General features: G+C 39.0%; 1 protein-coding gene across 2 annotated transcripts in view; it reads left to right on the top strand.

Annotated features, from left to right (window-relative positions):
* Nucleotides 1-16,173, top strand: part of CDH13 (cadherin 13) — a 550,600-nt gene that overhangs the window by 205,470 nt on the left and 328,957 nt on the right. For both annotated transcript variants that reach the window (XM_009277294.1, XM_019471535.1), the window contains exon 4: nucleotides 3,122-3,238. In XM_009277294.1, coding sequence (XP_009275569.1) covers nucleotides 3,122-3,238 — 117 coding nt within the window. The remainder of the gene's footprint in view (nucleotides 1-3,121; nucleotides 3,239-16,173) is intronic.

Raw genomic sequence — 16,173 nt, 5'->3', positions numbered from 1 at the left:
GTTGAATCAGGTGCTAAGTGCACGTGTAATTTCAGATCCTTTGGCTTCTGTCTTATATACTGGTCAAGGATCAAACCATCAGTTGCAGCTGCTTGGCATTAAACAAAATGTTCGTTCTTTTTCCCTGTTCTTTACAAATGGGGAAATCATTATGATAACCACAAACAGCACTGAATTATTAAACCTGTTGGTGAAGTACTCTTGACCTTTTCTTCCTTTCTGTTTACCTGCACTCTATAGCAATGCTTTTGGCTACTCATTTAATCGGTCATGTTGCTGTTAGACACTAGGGGATGATGAGAGAGAGAAATCATCATGAAGAAATCGGTATTTAAAAACCAGCAGTGAGATTTGAAGAATAAACAGTGTGAAACATACTCAGAGAAGTGCTTACATTTCTGTGCCCAATCTGCTGAAGCTTTCTTCTCTACGCAACAGACCAATTGTGTTTAAAAACAAACAAACAAATAATACTATTTCTCCTTTTTTGTTCCAAAGTCCCGCTCAGAAATCTGGACTTGAAGGCCTCAAGTCTTACCACCCTTCTGCTTTCCTTTAGAGCTTTGCTGCTTTGTCTTAATGACTGCAGTGTTGATTCATTGAATATAATTTGTCTTTTTCTTCCATTTGAGGATCTTCTGGGAAAGTGTAAAGATAACCTGTCATGAGAAAGTGATGAATTAATTGCTTATGGGTCTATGACTACCAAAATTGGGAGATCTAGATATTGAACAATCTGAAAATTGCTTTTACTCCTCAAACTAGCATAGAAAGAAACATGCAACATTCAAGGTCAGGTTGGACGGGGCTCTAAGCAACCTGATCTAGTTGAAGTTGTCCTATTGCTCGTTGCAGGGGGGGTTGGACTAGATGACCTTTAAAGGTCCCTTCCAACCCAAACTATTCTATGATTCTGTTATACAAAGAGATGTAAATCTGAATAAATGTCTTGCTCATTTCCAAAGAGCATGCATCTGGGAGTTGTTCCTTACATTTTCATGAGCTGAAGGGTAACCATGAAGGTAGGAGTTAGCACGAGTGAAAACTGTGATCGGTTGAGCACTGCTGCTGTTGAGCTAAAGAACTGATATTTCCTTTTAGACACGCTGGTAGTCACTTTTACTCTCCTTAGGAACATCACAGACACATGCCAGCCAAACTGCTGTGTTTACAGCATAAGTGATTTTGAAAGCTTGCTGCTCTGTGCATTTGCCTTTGGACAGAATTCAGCTCTTTCCTCTTTATTTGATACTTCAAATGTTTTTATCTTGAACTTTCTCATGAATTTTTATTAGTGAAAATTCTTTTGGGAGAGGAATTGAAAGACAAAAATAGGGACCCAAGTGGCCTGCAGACTGAAAGATTAGAGAGAAGTGGCAAAGCCTTTGGGAGAGATGGGAACTCTGTGTCAGGGTGAGCCTCAAAAAGTTTTGAAAATTGGTAAAATTGTGAGAAACGATTCTCTGCATGGTTTCCACTGCTCTTTGACTTCAACAGTTGGCTTTAGACATGATAAAGTCTTGAGTTTCCCTTGCTGCTGTTTGTCGTCAAATTTGAAAAGTGATGCTAAAGTTAGTAGAGTACAGCAGTGTTTTGGTGATGACAGACTCATTAGAAGGGAAGCACCTATACAGATGGCAGCAGGAGCAGCCTATGGAGTTCTTGACTGATGGATGTCCAGATCGTGCCACCAAGAAAACTCATTCAGCTTTGCAGTTTTATAAAAATAGAGCCTAGGGATGGAGCTCTCCTTATATAATAAAGTAGCAGCTATTAAAACAAAAACATGGATTCCAGAACTGACTAAGAAACTTAGGTTTCTGGAGTTTCTGCATTAAGAAAGCAGAGAAAAGTGTTATCTGTAGGATTTATGTGTAGGATGTAACTACCTTATTGGAATTAGACATTTAATTCAACCTATGATTTCTTTTGTAAAACCGTCACGACAACTGGGATGAATAGTAGTGATCTAAATCTTTTCCAGTTTCACGATTCCCAACACAGTACAAATTTGTGCATTGTTTTTTTTGTTTGTTTGTGGGTTGTGGTTTGTTGTCTCGTGTGTCATCGTCCCCGTCCGTCCCGTCCCGTCCCCCCCCCCCCGAAAAAAAAAAGGGGGGGGGGGCCTGGATCAAGGGGAGAGCTTTGGGAGAGATGGGGAGAGGCTGTTTTTGACCTTGGTAGTAACTGTGCTTGGAGAAAAGAGTTGCAGAGACTGTAGGAGGAAGCAAAAGGAAAGGGGTGGTCTCTGGGAGACTGCAGCTCATGCAGAGAGAGCACTGAGAGGATGATCAGAGAACAGAAGGGAAGAGAAGGCAAAGGTGTGACGGACAGAGTTTTCTAGGGGCCAGAGGCCACTGTGAAGAGATTGGTGTAGCTCATAAAGTGCTGAATTGCCTGAAGCTCAGCTAGAACTAAATACTCCAGAAAACGCAGCAGGAAAAGGAAGGCTTATGTATAAACCACTTCTACTTTTGTTCTTTCTCATATAGTAGCATTGTTTTCTCTAAGAAAAAAAACCAAACCACCAAACAACCCAAAATACCCAACACAAAAAACCCCTACTAGCTGATATTCTAACTTACACCTGGGTTTTGGTGTCTATTTTTATTTTTAAGTTACAAGCTTTTGGTGTTTATTGAGAGTTCATTAGCTGGGGACAGTCTCAGCAAATTCACCTGTGAGTTCTGTTTGATTAAAAGCCTGGACTGAGAAGCAACCAAGTATAGATGTGACTTGAGATGTGAAAATTATGTCAGACATTTAAAGTGTGGCTTCTTACAGGTCTCATGCAAGTATTTGAGGTAAGCCACACCTTGTTTAAGATTTATGATTTAAGCAGTTGTCAGGTTAGCATGGTAGACACACTTGCTTAGGTTTAAAACTAGTCTACAGGAATACAAAATGAATATGGCCTGTCCACTGTCACTGTAATAAGTGGGGTAACCTGACAGATTTAAATAAATAGTTTGGTATGTTATCACTGATTGCTGGAAAACATATAATGCAAAATGTATAATATGGTAGTTCATGTTAATTTTGCCTAAAGATGCAGGGAATGGAAATAACAACTCTGAATATTATTTTGAAAGTCTTTGTAATTGGTCTTTTTCTTTTTTAGGAAATCTTTAAGATAGAAGGCAACCTTGGAATTCCACGACAAAAAAGGGCTATTTTGGCAACTCCAATATTAATTCCTGAAAATCAAAGACCACCATTCCCCAGATCTGTTGGCAAGGTAAGTCAACAAAGAACTGGATCAAATTTTGATATTAAGTAATTGATCTATTTCTCTTAAAATTTTGGAATGCCTGTCATGTTCGTAGTAATGTCCCAGACAAAATTAAGAAACATAAAACTGAACAGAGAAGACTGTTGTGCTGTCTATATTGTGTAGACAGATGAAAATGGCTTTGTATTCCTGGCAGACTTTAACAGCATACATTCTGGTAAAAAGCATTAATCAGAGACGTATGTTTTCATGCAGCTGCTATCTTCAGTAGATAGTACCTTCATAAGGCATTACATGTAAAACTGTCTTTTGTTCATTCCTTAGTTAATTTCTAGTGTCCAAAGACTTATTTTTGTCTTTGCAGGTGTTTTCATTTTTATTTTTTGTTGTTTGCAAAGGTCTGACAAAGAAGTGTAAAGTTTTTCTTGTATCTGCAGGCAACCAGACAGATGAGAGTTCTAAAAGACACTTGTCCAGAACTTCAGATATGCAGCTCGTATATACAAAAATCATTAAAAGTGAAATACCAATAATTGTTCAAATGGCCATTTAGGCATCAGAAGTTGTAATTAAATGAATATATTTTGCATGTTGGCAGTTTTGAAACAGGGACTGCTAGGCGTTGCTCTGACTTTAGTAGGTGTGTTAATGACATGATGGCCTGTACAGCTGTGGAGTCTATTCCTAATTCCCACTGATATGATTGCTGGAGCTAAATGCACAGCTCGAGGGCAGAATTTTACTCTACAATCGATGTGTAATTTAGCCAGCTGGCACCTAATCAGTTACTTTAATAATTAGGAAAAGTTGTTTTCCTATCAGTAAAAAGAAAGAATAATCTATGAAGATTTAATTTTCTCCCCTTTCCCCATCAATAATTTATATTGATCTCATAAATTTCCGTAAGTTTTTCTATCTTCCTGAAGTATTTTTTGATGTGTCCTAAACTTTCTAAGCCATTTATGAACTTTTCCCTCCACATTTCAGTGTTTGAGAATTAATGATCAATAACTAAAGTAAATATTGTTGGTTAACGTGTTAGTGATAAATAGTTAATTTTTAAGACTTCTGTTGTGCAATTTTAAAGCACTGAGAGAATTAAAAATGTTACTTATACACAGATCTATAGTCTGTCTTTTTTGTGTTGTTATTTCTCACTGCAACCTTCCACCTCTACTGCTCATGAACACTGAATTTTTAGATCTGAAGTAGTCTGAGTTGCTCTCTAGAAGTGCCTTCATTAAGTATTTTTATTGAGAGTTTAGAATGCTAGTCCTGGTAACTAAGGCTCCTTAAGCAGAATGAGATGAATTGGGTCCTATTTGTACTTAGACGTTTTCCTAGCATGTTGTCATCTTGATTTGTTATTGTCCCTGAAATGCTAGTCAGGGATTGCAAGTGCATTAGATGATGTACAAACACAAAAGTGTAAAAGTATCTGGCAGTCTGTTTTTCAAAGGCCCTAAGATACTTATCCTCAACTAATGTTTAAATTATAGGAACTGCAAATGATCAGCACCTTGAAATACTTGGAGCTGTAATCAGTTTTAAAAGTCTCTAAATACAATTTCTTTTCAGTATATTTCTAATCTAGGTATCTAGACATGAGTATTTTGGCTATTGCAAGTAGTAACATAGAGTGTATATATGTCAAGTGAGACAAAAATTTTAGAGATATTTAAAATAATGGAATGAAATATTCTAGGTCAACTGCAGTAATTTGCAGCTGAATACTTAACAAAGCATAAACAAAAAGGTTTGGAGCCTCAGACATACTGATGGTAGGGAAAAGAGTCTATTGTTCCCTAACTAAAAAAAATGAGTAGGAGTTAATGCTGAAAAGAAAAGCAATTCTTTTAGGTCTTTTTGACATGTCACAGATCTTCATAAGATAGGCCATGAAGTCTTCAGAAATAGAATAGTCTGTACTAATCTAGGGAGCCTTAGACACCTAATTCATGTACTTGTTTCAGATCCTGCACAAACTGTAGAAAAAGTTGATCATCTGTCTCATTTAACTTTAGATGTTTATTGTGAACTGTACGTGGCTTCATGAATTTGCAAAAAGTCATTTAGTTGACCATTTCTGTGAGGCGTAAGAAACACATTCATTTTCTCTGCTGCAACATTCTGGGGATTATCTTCAGAAGCCTCAGCAGGGCACTACATGGACTGATGAATTACAGCATCTGATGTGTATGAATTTCTCTTGAACTTAAACTTTGCCATCTCTGGTCTGTTGTAATCACTGTGAAGGGACATTGCAGATGTATTTAGTAGCTGTGGTTTCTATAGTGTTTTGGGGAAGAGAGAAAACATACAGAGAATGGATAATTTGCATGTTAGAATAGAATTTTAAAAATGAGAAGGAAGAAGAAAGGAAAGCAGATTCTGGATCAAGCTTTTGTCATGTAACTGCCAGCAGTCAGGGCTGAGGACTCGTGTAGGTTTGCTGTGATGGGAACAGCAGAGTTTGTCTCATACCACAGGGGCTCACAAGGGCTCACCCTGTCTGCCCCCCAACACCGTGAGCGGTGTCCTTCTGAGCTCCTCTGTAACGGGTGTTCCCGGTCAAATCTCTGTGAGATTGCACAGTGGGGCAGTTTATATTTTATTCAGACATAGCAATAAACATAGCAATAAAATCATTTAGGAACAAGGAATTCCAATACAATAAGGGGGGGGGAGGGGGATAACCACACATTTTCCTGTGTGAAAAAGAATTCCAACTTTTGTTTTGCTTTCATCTTTGTTACTGCAATGTTACATTTTCTTCTCATCAGGAATGTGAAGCTTTCCTGACTGAATGAAATATAGGATAGTGATAATTTCAGCTATGACTAGTTCTGTTTGATACCATCATGTGGTCCGGTTTGGAGGTCCACATAAAAGTTAGGTTTCCAGTTGCACCCTGAGTATGTTATTTTCCCTTTCTTTCATCTGCTTTAGCAAATTACCCGTGTAGTTTATTCATCTGTCCCGACTGCCTCTTGCTTTCCAACCCATGCTATGTTGCCTGGAAATGCACAAGGTTGTTTGGAAGTGATTGCAGCAGCCACCAACAGTTGAACTGCTTATTAGCACTTAGTTGGGAGCAGGGCAGATGTGCAAAAATAGGAGAGCAGGGGGAGAACAATTAATGACATTTTATTTCACCATTAGGAAACAATAGCATAAACAAAAAAACATGGGGATTTTAGAGGACTTTATTCATTAAGGTTTGGTAATAGAAGTCAGGAAGGAGATATTGCACTGGACAAGTGGAAAAAATTGGTTTGTTTTAATTAATAACAAATATTCAAATTAGTATTTATCTTAACAAGGAAATACATGTGTAGAGGCTGTTCTCTGTGCTGTTACTGGCTTTCCAGCATACTCATTTAGGAATGAGATTATTACCTTGCCATTTGCACATCCTTCATTAAGGTATCTCTTAATTAAATAACTATCATAGACGTGCTGTGCTTGTAGGTAGAGGAATCTCACCTTTTAGCAGAATTTAAGCTTTTGCATATTATCCTTCATTCCTGAGGGAAACTAGTAAGATTAAAATATTTTAATACAGTCTTGGTAATATGGGCCTTTGTGACCAGATGGCCCAAGCTACAACTGTTGACTGTTATTGATGTGTTTTGTTTAGCTCTTGCTGATATAGCACAGGGATATGATATTCAATTTTTAGTCTCTCTCCATATGTTACTTTTCCAGTTTATTTGTCCATATCAAGTCAAATGAAGTACAAAACAGTGGGATGCGGGATTACCTTGTAATTATGGTGATAGGTTATTCACCACTAAGCTATGGAAATGTTTTCTAAGACTAATTTGAGTGGTGGTTCTATGCATCTATTGGATGACAGTCTCCAGACACACTTTAACTGTGGTGATGAACTGCATGATGGTACTTTTTGAAGTTTAATCCTTACACTAATGCAGAGCTCAAAGTGTAGGAAGGTAATTGTGGAGATGGTCAACAAGTTCCAGCTCTTCTTCCAGACATTAGGAGAGAAGGACATCTGCAAGGTGAGAGTGTTTTAATATAGGCTGAAAGGATTTGCTGTGGATCTTATTGATGGACATATGATTAATCCATGGTTCTATTCTTTAATTTAAAGGAGTTGTCCTTCATAAGAATGAATATTTTAATTGTTCACACAAAAGATCTGGAAACCACGAGTGGCCTGATAAAAATTGGCAAGACTTTTTATGCTTAGAGAAGTGCAGAAGACACAGAGAGGTACACAGGAGACTTTGCAGGAAACTGCTGGATGACGAAAAAGCAAAACCTTATTTTTTTTGCCAGTAAGAGAATTTGTTTCTTTGTTACTTGGCTGTTTTGTCCTTTTGGAAGGAGGGTGTTTGTTCAGATATTTTGCATTAGATAGTGTATATATATACTCCCTGCCTTTGATCTGGGCTGATGAACAGTTAGCTGCCAAATGACAATTAGATGGCAGGACTGACCTAAACAAAAGCTCAAGAGAAAAAGTGGCGCAGGCTAGCAAACAGGATAGAAATCGTTAAGATCTATGAGGAGGTGTGGTGGTTTTTTTTTTTTCCTCTTCTGAGCTGTGAATTTAAGGCAAAGAGAAAACACAGCTTGTCTGTTAATACAGCAACAGAAAAAAACTGAAGAGGGGAGGAAACTGAAGATAACTGGATGGAAAAGCTGCTGGAAGCTTATTATTTTTGAGTGGCTATATGATTGAGGCTATTTATAGATGATAAATTATATGCTTCACAGAAGAGAAGTGTTAAGTACTAAAGATGCAGCTGTAAAAAATGCCAAATTTCAGGCAAAAGTTTGAAAAGAAGGTGATAGAAGTGTAAAGAGAGATGATCGTGATCCACCATCCTTTGAAGAGAACCTAGAGAGAAGGATTGTATATTAGAGGAGGACATGTGAAAGACAAAAGAAGAACAAGAACAACGGTGAAACAAAAGCTGAATTAAGAAGTGCATTTGTTCTACTGGAATATTAGGCAGAAAATGAGGGGATGGGGAGAGAGAGTCTGAAAAGAAATGGAGGAGGGAAAGCACCTACGTAGGATGGGTGTCCAAGTCTGGAAGATAATGGTGTGTGCTGACAGAGAACAGAATGATGTGCGGAACAGAGGAGATATACCTAAAAGCCTTTCCAACACCAAGAGAGAGATCTGTGTGACTCCTTACCAACTTCTCGGTTGGTAAAAGTCTGAATCTCAGTTCTTGGTCTGAATCTTCATGTCAGTTACTAAAAATAATGCAAAAGCAAGGGAATGTGTTTCTTACTGTGGAACTAGAAGTGGGTCTGAGGTCTACAGGAAAAATCCATTGGATTTTTTTTAAATTATTTTTTAATATCCATTTGTTTGTTTTCAAATCATCACCACATCAGATGTAATGATCAGGCTGTGCCAAAGAGTATGCTCAGAAAAGGGCAGGTGGTCATCAGCAAGAATTTTGACTTGTCCAGAAGGCAAGAATATTTCAGTGACAGCTGAAAAAGTGGTGCCATCAGGGAGATATTGGAATGATTGGCTCCTGGGAAACATTGCAGGGTGAGGACCTTTTTCAGAGAGTAGATGGAATTACTCAGGTACAAGGAGTTCTAGTTTCTTGCATCAAGGTCTGATGGCATATAAGGAGAGCACTCAGCTAAAGTATGCAGAAGTGTGTCTATCATTCTGTGTGGTAAAAGGCACATCCACAGATGAGGATCCATAAACAAGCAGCAAAAAAAGAGTGGTAGAAAGATGTACAGAAAGCTGGGGGAGGGATGGGGAAGGTGTTATTGATGAATAGCACTTAGGCAATAAAGACAATTGTAATAAATAAAGCTCTCTCTAATCCAGCAAGAAAAAAGATTGGGATTAGAGAAAAATCAAGTTATGGTACTAGTACAGTAAGATTGGGCAGAAATATATATGTCTGAGCTCAATTTGTTCAGCCTAGCACAGTAAGTGTTTTCTGTAAATCCAGACTGAGTGTAATGATTTAAGAGAAAGGAAAATACTGGCGTAATAACTAATGGATATAAATTTTGGCAGAAGATTAGGAGAAAAGTTTCTAGTCCCCAGAGAAGAGGAATTAATTTCCAACAGAAGTACTGAGGAGGGAATGCAAAATTTGATAAATATACGATCACAGCTGCATAATACGGCTGCTTCTGATCGTGAAAGAACAGATACCTAGAGGTTTCCTGCTATTCTAATGTTCTTGAAAATGTGTAATACCCTGCTGAGTTGGACCTGAACGGACTGTTGGAGATGTCAGAGTTTAACATCTGATCAGATTCATGGCTTGCATGAAGGAATGGCAAACTTCTGACCTTCATGGAAAAATACAAACCAACCTCAGCAATGAATGTAATGAAATGAACAGCACTCCATTAAATTAAAGGGCTTTCGATGCAAGTACATGAATTATTAAACTACAGCATATTAATTTTCATTAAAGGATATGTATTTGATGTCCTAACAAACCATTAAGTGAAAACAGCACTTCAAATTTATCTCTTTTTCTGAAAGGTCTTTCTTCAAACTTCCCTTTTTTTTTTTTTAAATATTGAGAGTCACATAAACAATTCCAACAGAATACATTTGTTCTCTTTAAGCTAACAGAATTTTAATGGAAAGCCTTGTGAAAATACTTATGTTTACTTAAGATCTTTCAGAAGAATCATACTTGAGCAGCAGATGCCTTGGAAAACTGGAAAATAATAAGAATTTACCATTATTTTTCAGGGTTTGGTGTTGTTAACAAGAATAAAAGAATTTTTAAACATTTGAGGAATAGTTTCTAATCTAGTTACTATGGTTACAAGTTTGTTGGAGATAAAGCAGTTCTATGGCAACAATGGAATTAAATTTTCTGCCCAATATTGAAATATCCAGTACCTAATTTCCTGTTTCATAATAAATCATACTAATGACCTTAAGGAGAGCACCAAACAGAAGAGATTTTATGCTTTGAAGCTGTTCAGCAAAGTATACTGCAGTTTAACTGTCACATTGTTTGTGTTAAATTTTATCTCAGAAGTTGATATCTTAAACTGTGCAGATGAAAGTAGAGGGGGGAAGCAAGTCTGTCCCTGCCAGTAAATTACCTATGTAAAGTAACTGAGGTGAAATAAAACCCTGGCAACTAATTTTTCATTGGCACACTAATTGAATTTTAGACTCAAGTTTAAGGAAAATGTTTGATTATTTTTAGATGCAACAGCTATTTCATCTAATGAGGGCCGATGTTAGACACATTTCCATAATGTTGTTTTTTTTTTTCTTAAATGGTTAATTATAGTCAGCTCTGCAAAAACAAACCCAAAGAATCTCCCCAAAACTCCAGGCCTGTTCCAGCTTCCTTGACCCAAGTAAACTCCCAGGTTCATGTTTTAAGAATCACATGTAGGGTGTGATTCTGTACCTGGTCTTACTGAGCATACTGTGAATGAAGAGTGCCATCAACAGCAGCAGCCAGAAAGCCCCTTCTAGGGACGTAGAATAATAGTTGTTAAATTGCCATTCCCTAACTCAGTTATCATAGAATACCAGGTTGGAAGGGATCTCAAGGATCATCTAGTCCAACCTTTCTTGGCAAAAGCACGGTCTAGACAAGATGATCCAGCACCCTGTCCAGCTGAATCTCAAAAGTATCCAATGTTGGGGAATCCACCAATTCCCTGGGGAGATTATTCCAATGGCTGATTGTTCTCATTGTGAAAAATTTTCCTCTTGTGTCCAATTGGAAACTCCCTAGAATTAACTTGTACCCATTACCCCTCATCTTTTTCATGTGACTCCTTGTAAAAAGGGGGTCTCCATCTTCCTTGTAGCCACCCTTTAAATACTGGAACATGGTGGTAAGGTCTCCCCTAAGCCTTCTTTTCTCAAGGCTGAACAGTGGCGGGTTCCCAGGTCCTTTGATCATCTTTGTGGCCCTTCTCTGCACCTTCTCCAGCCTGCCCACAACTTTTTTGTATAGCAGGGACCAAAACTGAACACAGTTGGTGATGCCCTTGTTGATGCAACCCAGCATCCTGTTGGCTTTCTTTGCCACAGTGGCACACTGTTCACTCTTACTGAACTGTTTGTCCACCAGTACCCGCAGGTCCCTTTCCACAGAGCTGCTCCCCAGCAGGGTAGCTCCCAGGCTGTGCTGCACTCCTGGATTATGTTTTCCCAGGTGCACTTGTCCTTGTTGAACTTCATAAGGTTCTTGTTAGCCCACTCTTCCAGCCTATCCAGGTCTTCCTGCAGGGAGGCTGTCCCTTCCAAAGTGTCCACTTCCCCACTCAGTTTGGTATCATTAGCAAACTTCATCAGGGTACACTTGATCCCATCATCCAGATCACTTATGAAGATATTAAACAGCATTGGGCCCAGCTGGGTTCTCCATGGTTTTCATGAAACTATACTGATTTTTTGTTAACTTTCATCTTTACAGTCTTCCAAGATGATTCTGTATCCTGACTTGACTAATGGAAAGGATTTTGGTATCCACCTTGACTTTTCTCTGTCTTGGTTTAATTCAGTTGTTTGAAATAACTATTCAATCTGTTCAGCTTGAAAAAGCTATTTTCTTATTGAATGTATACTTTTGAACAAACCCTTGATCTCTGCATTCTTATTAGGGCCAAATTTTAACCTTAACAAGATGTAGGGCCTGATTCTGTAATCTCAGATTGGTAAAACAGGACATTTGGATCCAGAATTTCTGTTTGCTTGGTACCTTTAATTTGTAAAATTTCTTCCTACAAATCTACACAAAGTAACAGTTTCTTTTAAGTAGGATGACAAATGCAACAGACTTATCCAGTGTTACTTAACAGTGTGCTGTGTTAATATATTACTACAAGAAGATGAGATCTGCAGAATATAGAAGTCAGTGGAGAGAACATGACCATAGAGCTTCCTTTAAATCAATTAAGATACTTATAGCTGTGAATAGATTCATACTGCTTTGGATATGATCTGTTATCTATATACAATCATTTTCCTGTTTCATTCCAAATTATTCCTTTGGTTTCCTATTATGCAAAGTCAGTTGTTAGCAAGTGTATAGTGTAATATAAAGCAATATCCAAATGAATGACGTTAGGAAGAAAAACAACTTATCCCTGCCAATTTAAAAACTAAATACTGTCATACTGTCAACCTTGGTACTTACATTAATGAAAGACTTTAATAAAGGCATTTTGTGGACTGGACTGGCAACAAATTTAATATTACTAGCTGTGGCTTGTTAAAATGGTATTAAGAAAAGATGGTTGGCAGAGTATTTTCAAAAGGAAAAATGATATGTATTGTATATGGCTCATCTGTAAGGTAGAGTAAATAACTGTCACTCCGGGAACAATACTCATTTTCTTCTGACTAACTGCTGGATCTCTTCAATGATTACTAACTAATTTTAACCTTTTTGTGTTTTGCTCTTCGTTTTATCATACGTGAATTATTCTTCTTTTGAATTTTTTCTCTTGCATTTTAGTGTGATGTATAGTAACAGATCAATAGGGTAGGTGAAGAAGTATGATGCTATTATCTGTAATGACAGCTGTGTTTTAATTCAATAAACACTTTTCCTTCTCCTTTCCAAAACATCTGTTGCTTTTTTCCAGCTGCCCTCTAAAGGCAACTTCCTTTTTTTAACTTTCTGGTTAATCACCTTTGCCACTTAGTTTGCAGCCCTGTTTGTGAAATTCAGAAGTGGACTCAGTCATTTGTAGTCTATAGGGCAGAATCATAGAATGGTTGAGGTTGGAAGGGATCTCTGGAGGTCATCTTGTCCAACCCCATTGTTTAAGCAGGGCCACCTAGAGTCAGTTGCCCAGGACCGTGTCCAGATGGCTTTTCAGTATCTGCAAGGTGGGAGACTCCACAGCCTCTCCGGGCAACCTGTTCCAGTGCTCAGTCACCCTCACACTAAAAAAGGGTTTTCTGATGTTCAGATGGAACCTTCCATGTTTGAGTTTGTGTCTATTGCCTCTTGTCCCATCACTGGGCACCACTGAAAACAGCCTGATTCAGCGGTCTTTGCTCCCTCCCTTTGGGTGTTTATATACATTCATGAGATCCACCCTGAGCCTTCTCTTCTCTAGGCTAAACAATCCCAGCTCTCTCAGCCTTTCCTCACAGAAGAGATGCTCCAGTCCCTTAATCATCCTGTGGCCCTTTGTTGGGCTCCAGAATGTCCATGCCTCTCTTGTACTGAAGAGCTCAGAACTGGACACAGTACTCCAGGTGTGGCCTCACCAGAACTGAGAAGAGGGGAAGGATCACCTCCCTTGACCTGCTGGCAATACTTTGCCTAATGCAGCCCAGGATACCATTAGCCTTCTTTGCAGCAAGGGCACATTGCTGGCTCATGTGCAACTTGGTGTCCACCAAGACCACCAGGTTCTTTTCTGCAAAGCTGCTTTCCAGCTGGGTGGCCCCCAGCATATATTGGTGCATGGGGGGGTTGTTCCTCCCCAGGTGCAGGACTTTGTAGTTCCCCTTGTTGAATTTCGTGAGGTTCCATGGAGCCCGTTTCTCCAGCCCGTCGAGGTCCCTCTGGCAGCATGACCCTCTGGTGTATCAGCTACTCCTCCCAGTTTTACGTCATCAGTAAACTTGCTGAGGGTACACTCTGCCTCATCATCCAGATCATTAATGAAGATGTTAAATAGGAGTGGACCCAGTGGACCCCCAGGGTACACTGCTAGTTACTGGCCTCCTACTAGACTTTGTGCCACTGATCACCAACCTCTGGCTTCAGCTGTTCAGCCAGTTTTTAATCTACTTCACTGTCTGCTCATCCAGTCTGTACATGAACAGCTTCTCTATGAGGCTTTTACGGGACACAGTGTCAAAGGCCTTACTGAAGTCCAGGTAGACAATATCCACTGCTCTCCCCTCATCTACCAGGCCAGTCATTTCATCATGGAAGTTTATCAAGTTGGTCAAGCATGACTTCCCCTTGGTGAATCCATGCTGACGACTCCTGATGATTTTCTTGTTGTTAATGTGCCTGGAATTGGTTTCCAAGGTTAGCTGCTCCATAACCTTCCCAGGGATTGAGGTGAGGCTGACTGGCCTGTAGTTCCCTGGGTCCTCCTCCTTGCCCTTTTTGAAGATAGGAGTGACATTTGCTTTCCTCCAGTCTTTGGATGCTTCTCCCATTTGTCATGATCCATCAAAGATTATTGAATGTGGCCTTGCAATGACATCTGCCAGCTCCCTCAGCACTTGTGGCTGTATCCCATCAGGGCTCATGGACTTATGTATGTCCAGTTTACTTAAGTATTTCCCCGACCTGATCCTCTTCCATCAAGGGTACATCTTCCTTGCTCTAGATTTTTCCCTCTGGTCTCTGGGTTTCCTGAAAGCCGGTCTTGCTAGTAAAGACTCTGGCAAAGAAGGCATTCAGTACCTCAGCCGTTTCCATGTCCTGTGTAACCCAGTCCCCCAACTCATTGAGCAATGGGTCCACATTTTCCCTAGTTGTTTTTTTGTCACCTTTGTACTTATGAAAGCCCTTCTTGTCTCTGAGATCCCTAGCCAGAGTCAATTCCATTTGTGCTTTAGCTTTCCTTTCTTCATCCCTGGATGCTCGGACAATGTCTCTGTAGTCCTCCCAGGTTACCCGTCCTAACTTACACCCTCTGTATGCTTCCTTTTTGTGTTTGAGTTTGGCCAGGAACCGCTTGTTCATCCTTGCAGGCCTGCTGGCATTTTTGTCTGACTTCCTATTCATTGGGATGGAGTGCTCTTGAGCTTCAGGAGGTGATCCTTGAATATTAACCAGCTTTCTTGGGCCCCTCTTCCCATGGGACTCAAGGATATCTTTAAAGTGGCAAAAGTCTGCTCTCCTTAAGTCTAGGGTTTAGTGAGCTTGCTTTTTACTCTCCTTCCTCTCCTCAGGATCCTGAACTCCACCATCTCATGGTCACTGCAGCCAAGGCTGCCTTTGACCTTTATATTCCAAACAAGTCCCTCATTGCTGGCAAGTTTGAGGTCCAGCAGAGCACCTCTTCCTCACTGGCTCCTCTATCACTTGGAAGAGTAAGATATCATCAATGCACTCCAGGAACCTCCTGGATTGCTTATGTCCTGCTGTTTTGTCCTTTCAGCAGGTATTGGGGTGGTTGAAGTCTCCCGTGAGGACCAGGGCCTGCGAACCTGAGGCTGCTCCTATCTGTCTGTAGAGGGCCTCATCCACTTGATGAAATGACTTTACGTATCTTTGCACCTTTAAGTGTATAATGAGGACATCTTCTTTTTGCCTTGTCTTATTTAAAGACAAGCTAATGTCTTTTATCATAGTTAATAACATGTCATTTTGAAGTAAATGTTGCTCTACTCTATTAAAGTATTTTTCTTTCAGGGTCAAATATATAAAAAAATGAATTATTTCATTGTAATCAATGATCCATTGTTGAACTAAAATTTTCAGTTACAAAAATCTCCAATTTCCTTTTTCTTATCTTTTGAAAAGAACATTCTAGTTTGACCACTCTACTTCCTTTAAAATCACTCAAAAAAAGAAAAATCACTTTCTGCCATTGAAACATTGCTTAAGTAAAGGCAAATAAATTCAGATAACTGTACTTTTGGATTAACCTGCTTTCCAATGTTCTGTAACTAAATTAGCAAGAGTGTTGATTTTTGGTTTAGCCATCATATTCTTTAAATTTTCGAAGACTGTTTATGAAGTCATGCCAATTATTGGATTTTATATATTTGGAATTTAAATACAGGAATCATGTCCTCTGTACTGTATTTATATACACATACATACCTAGAGGTGCATAACAATAAATGAGTACAGGCTCATACACACATATCCAGACTTTCATGTACTCTCTTCTTGATCAATGCTATTGACTTTTTATGTGCTTTTTCTCCCTTTTTAATCTATAAGATGCTGCTGTAAGTACATATTGCTTCTATTGGGAAGTCTCCCAATTTCATCTGCTCTTAG

This window comes from Aptenodytes forsteri, unplaced genomic scaffold (genome assembly GCF_000699145.1).
Source record: "Aptenodytes forsteri isolate BGI_AS27 unplaced genomic scaffold, ASM69914v1 Scaffold50, whole genome shotgun sequence".
Classification (NCBI taxonomy): Eukaryota; Metazoa; Chordata; class Aves; order Sphenisciformes; family Spheniscidae; genus Aptenodytes; species Aptenodytes forsteri.
Note: the sequence above shows the minus strand (reverse complement) of the source record. Positions and strands in the feature narration are given on the sequence as shown.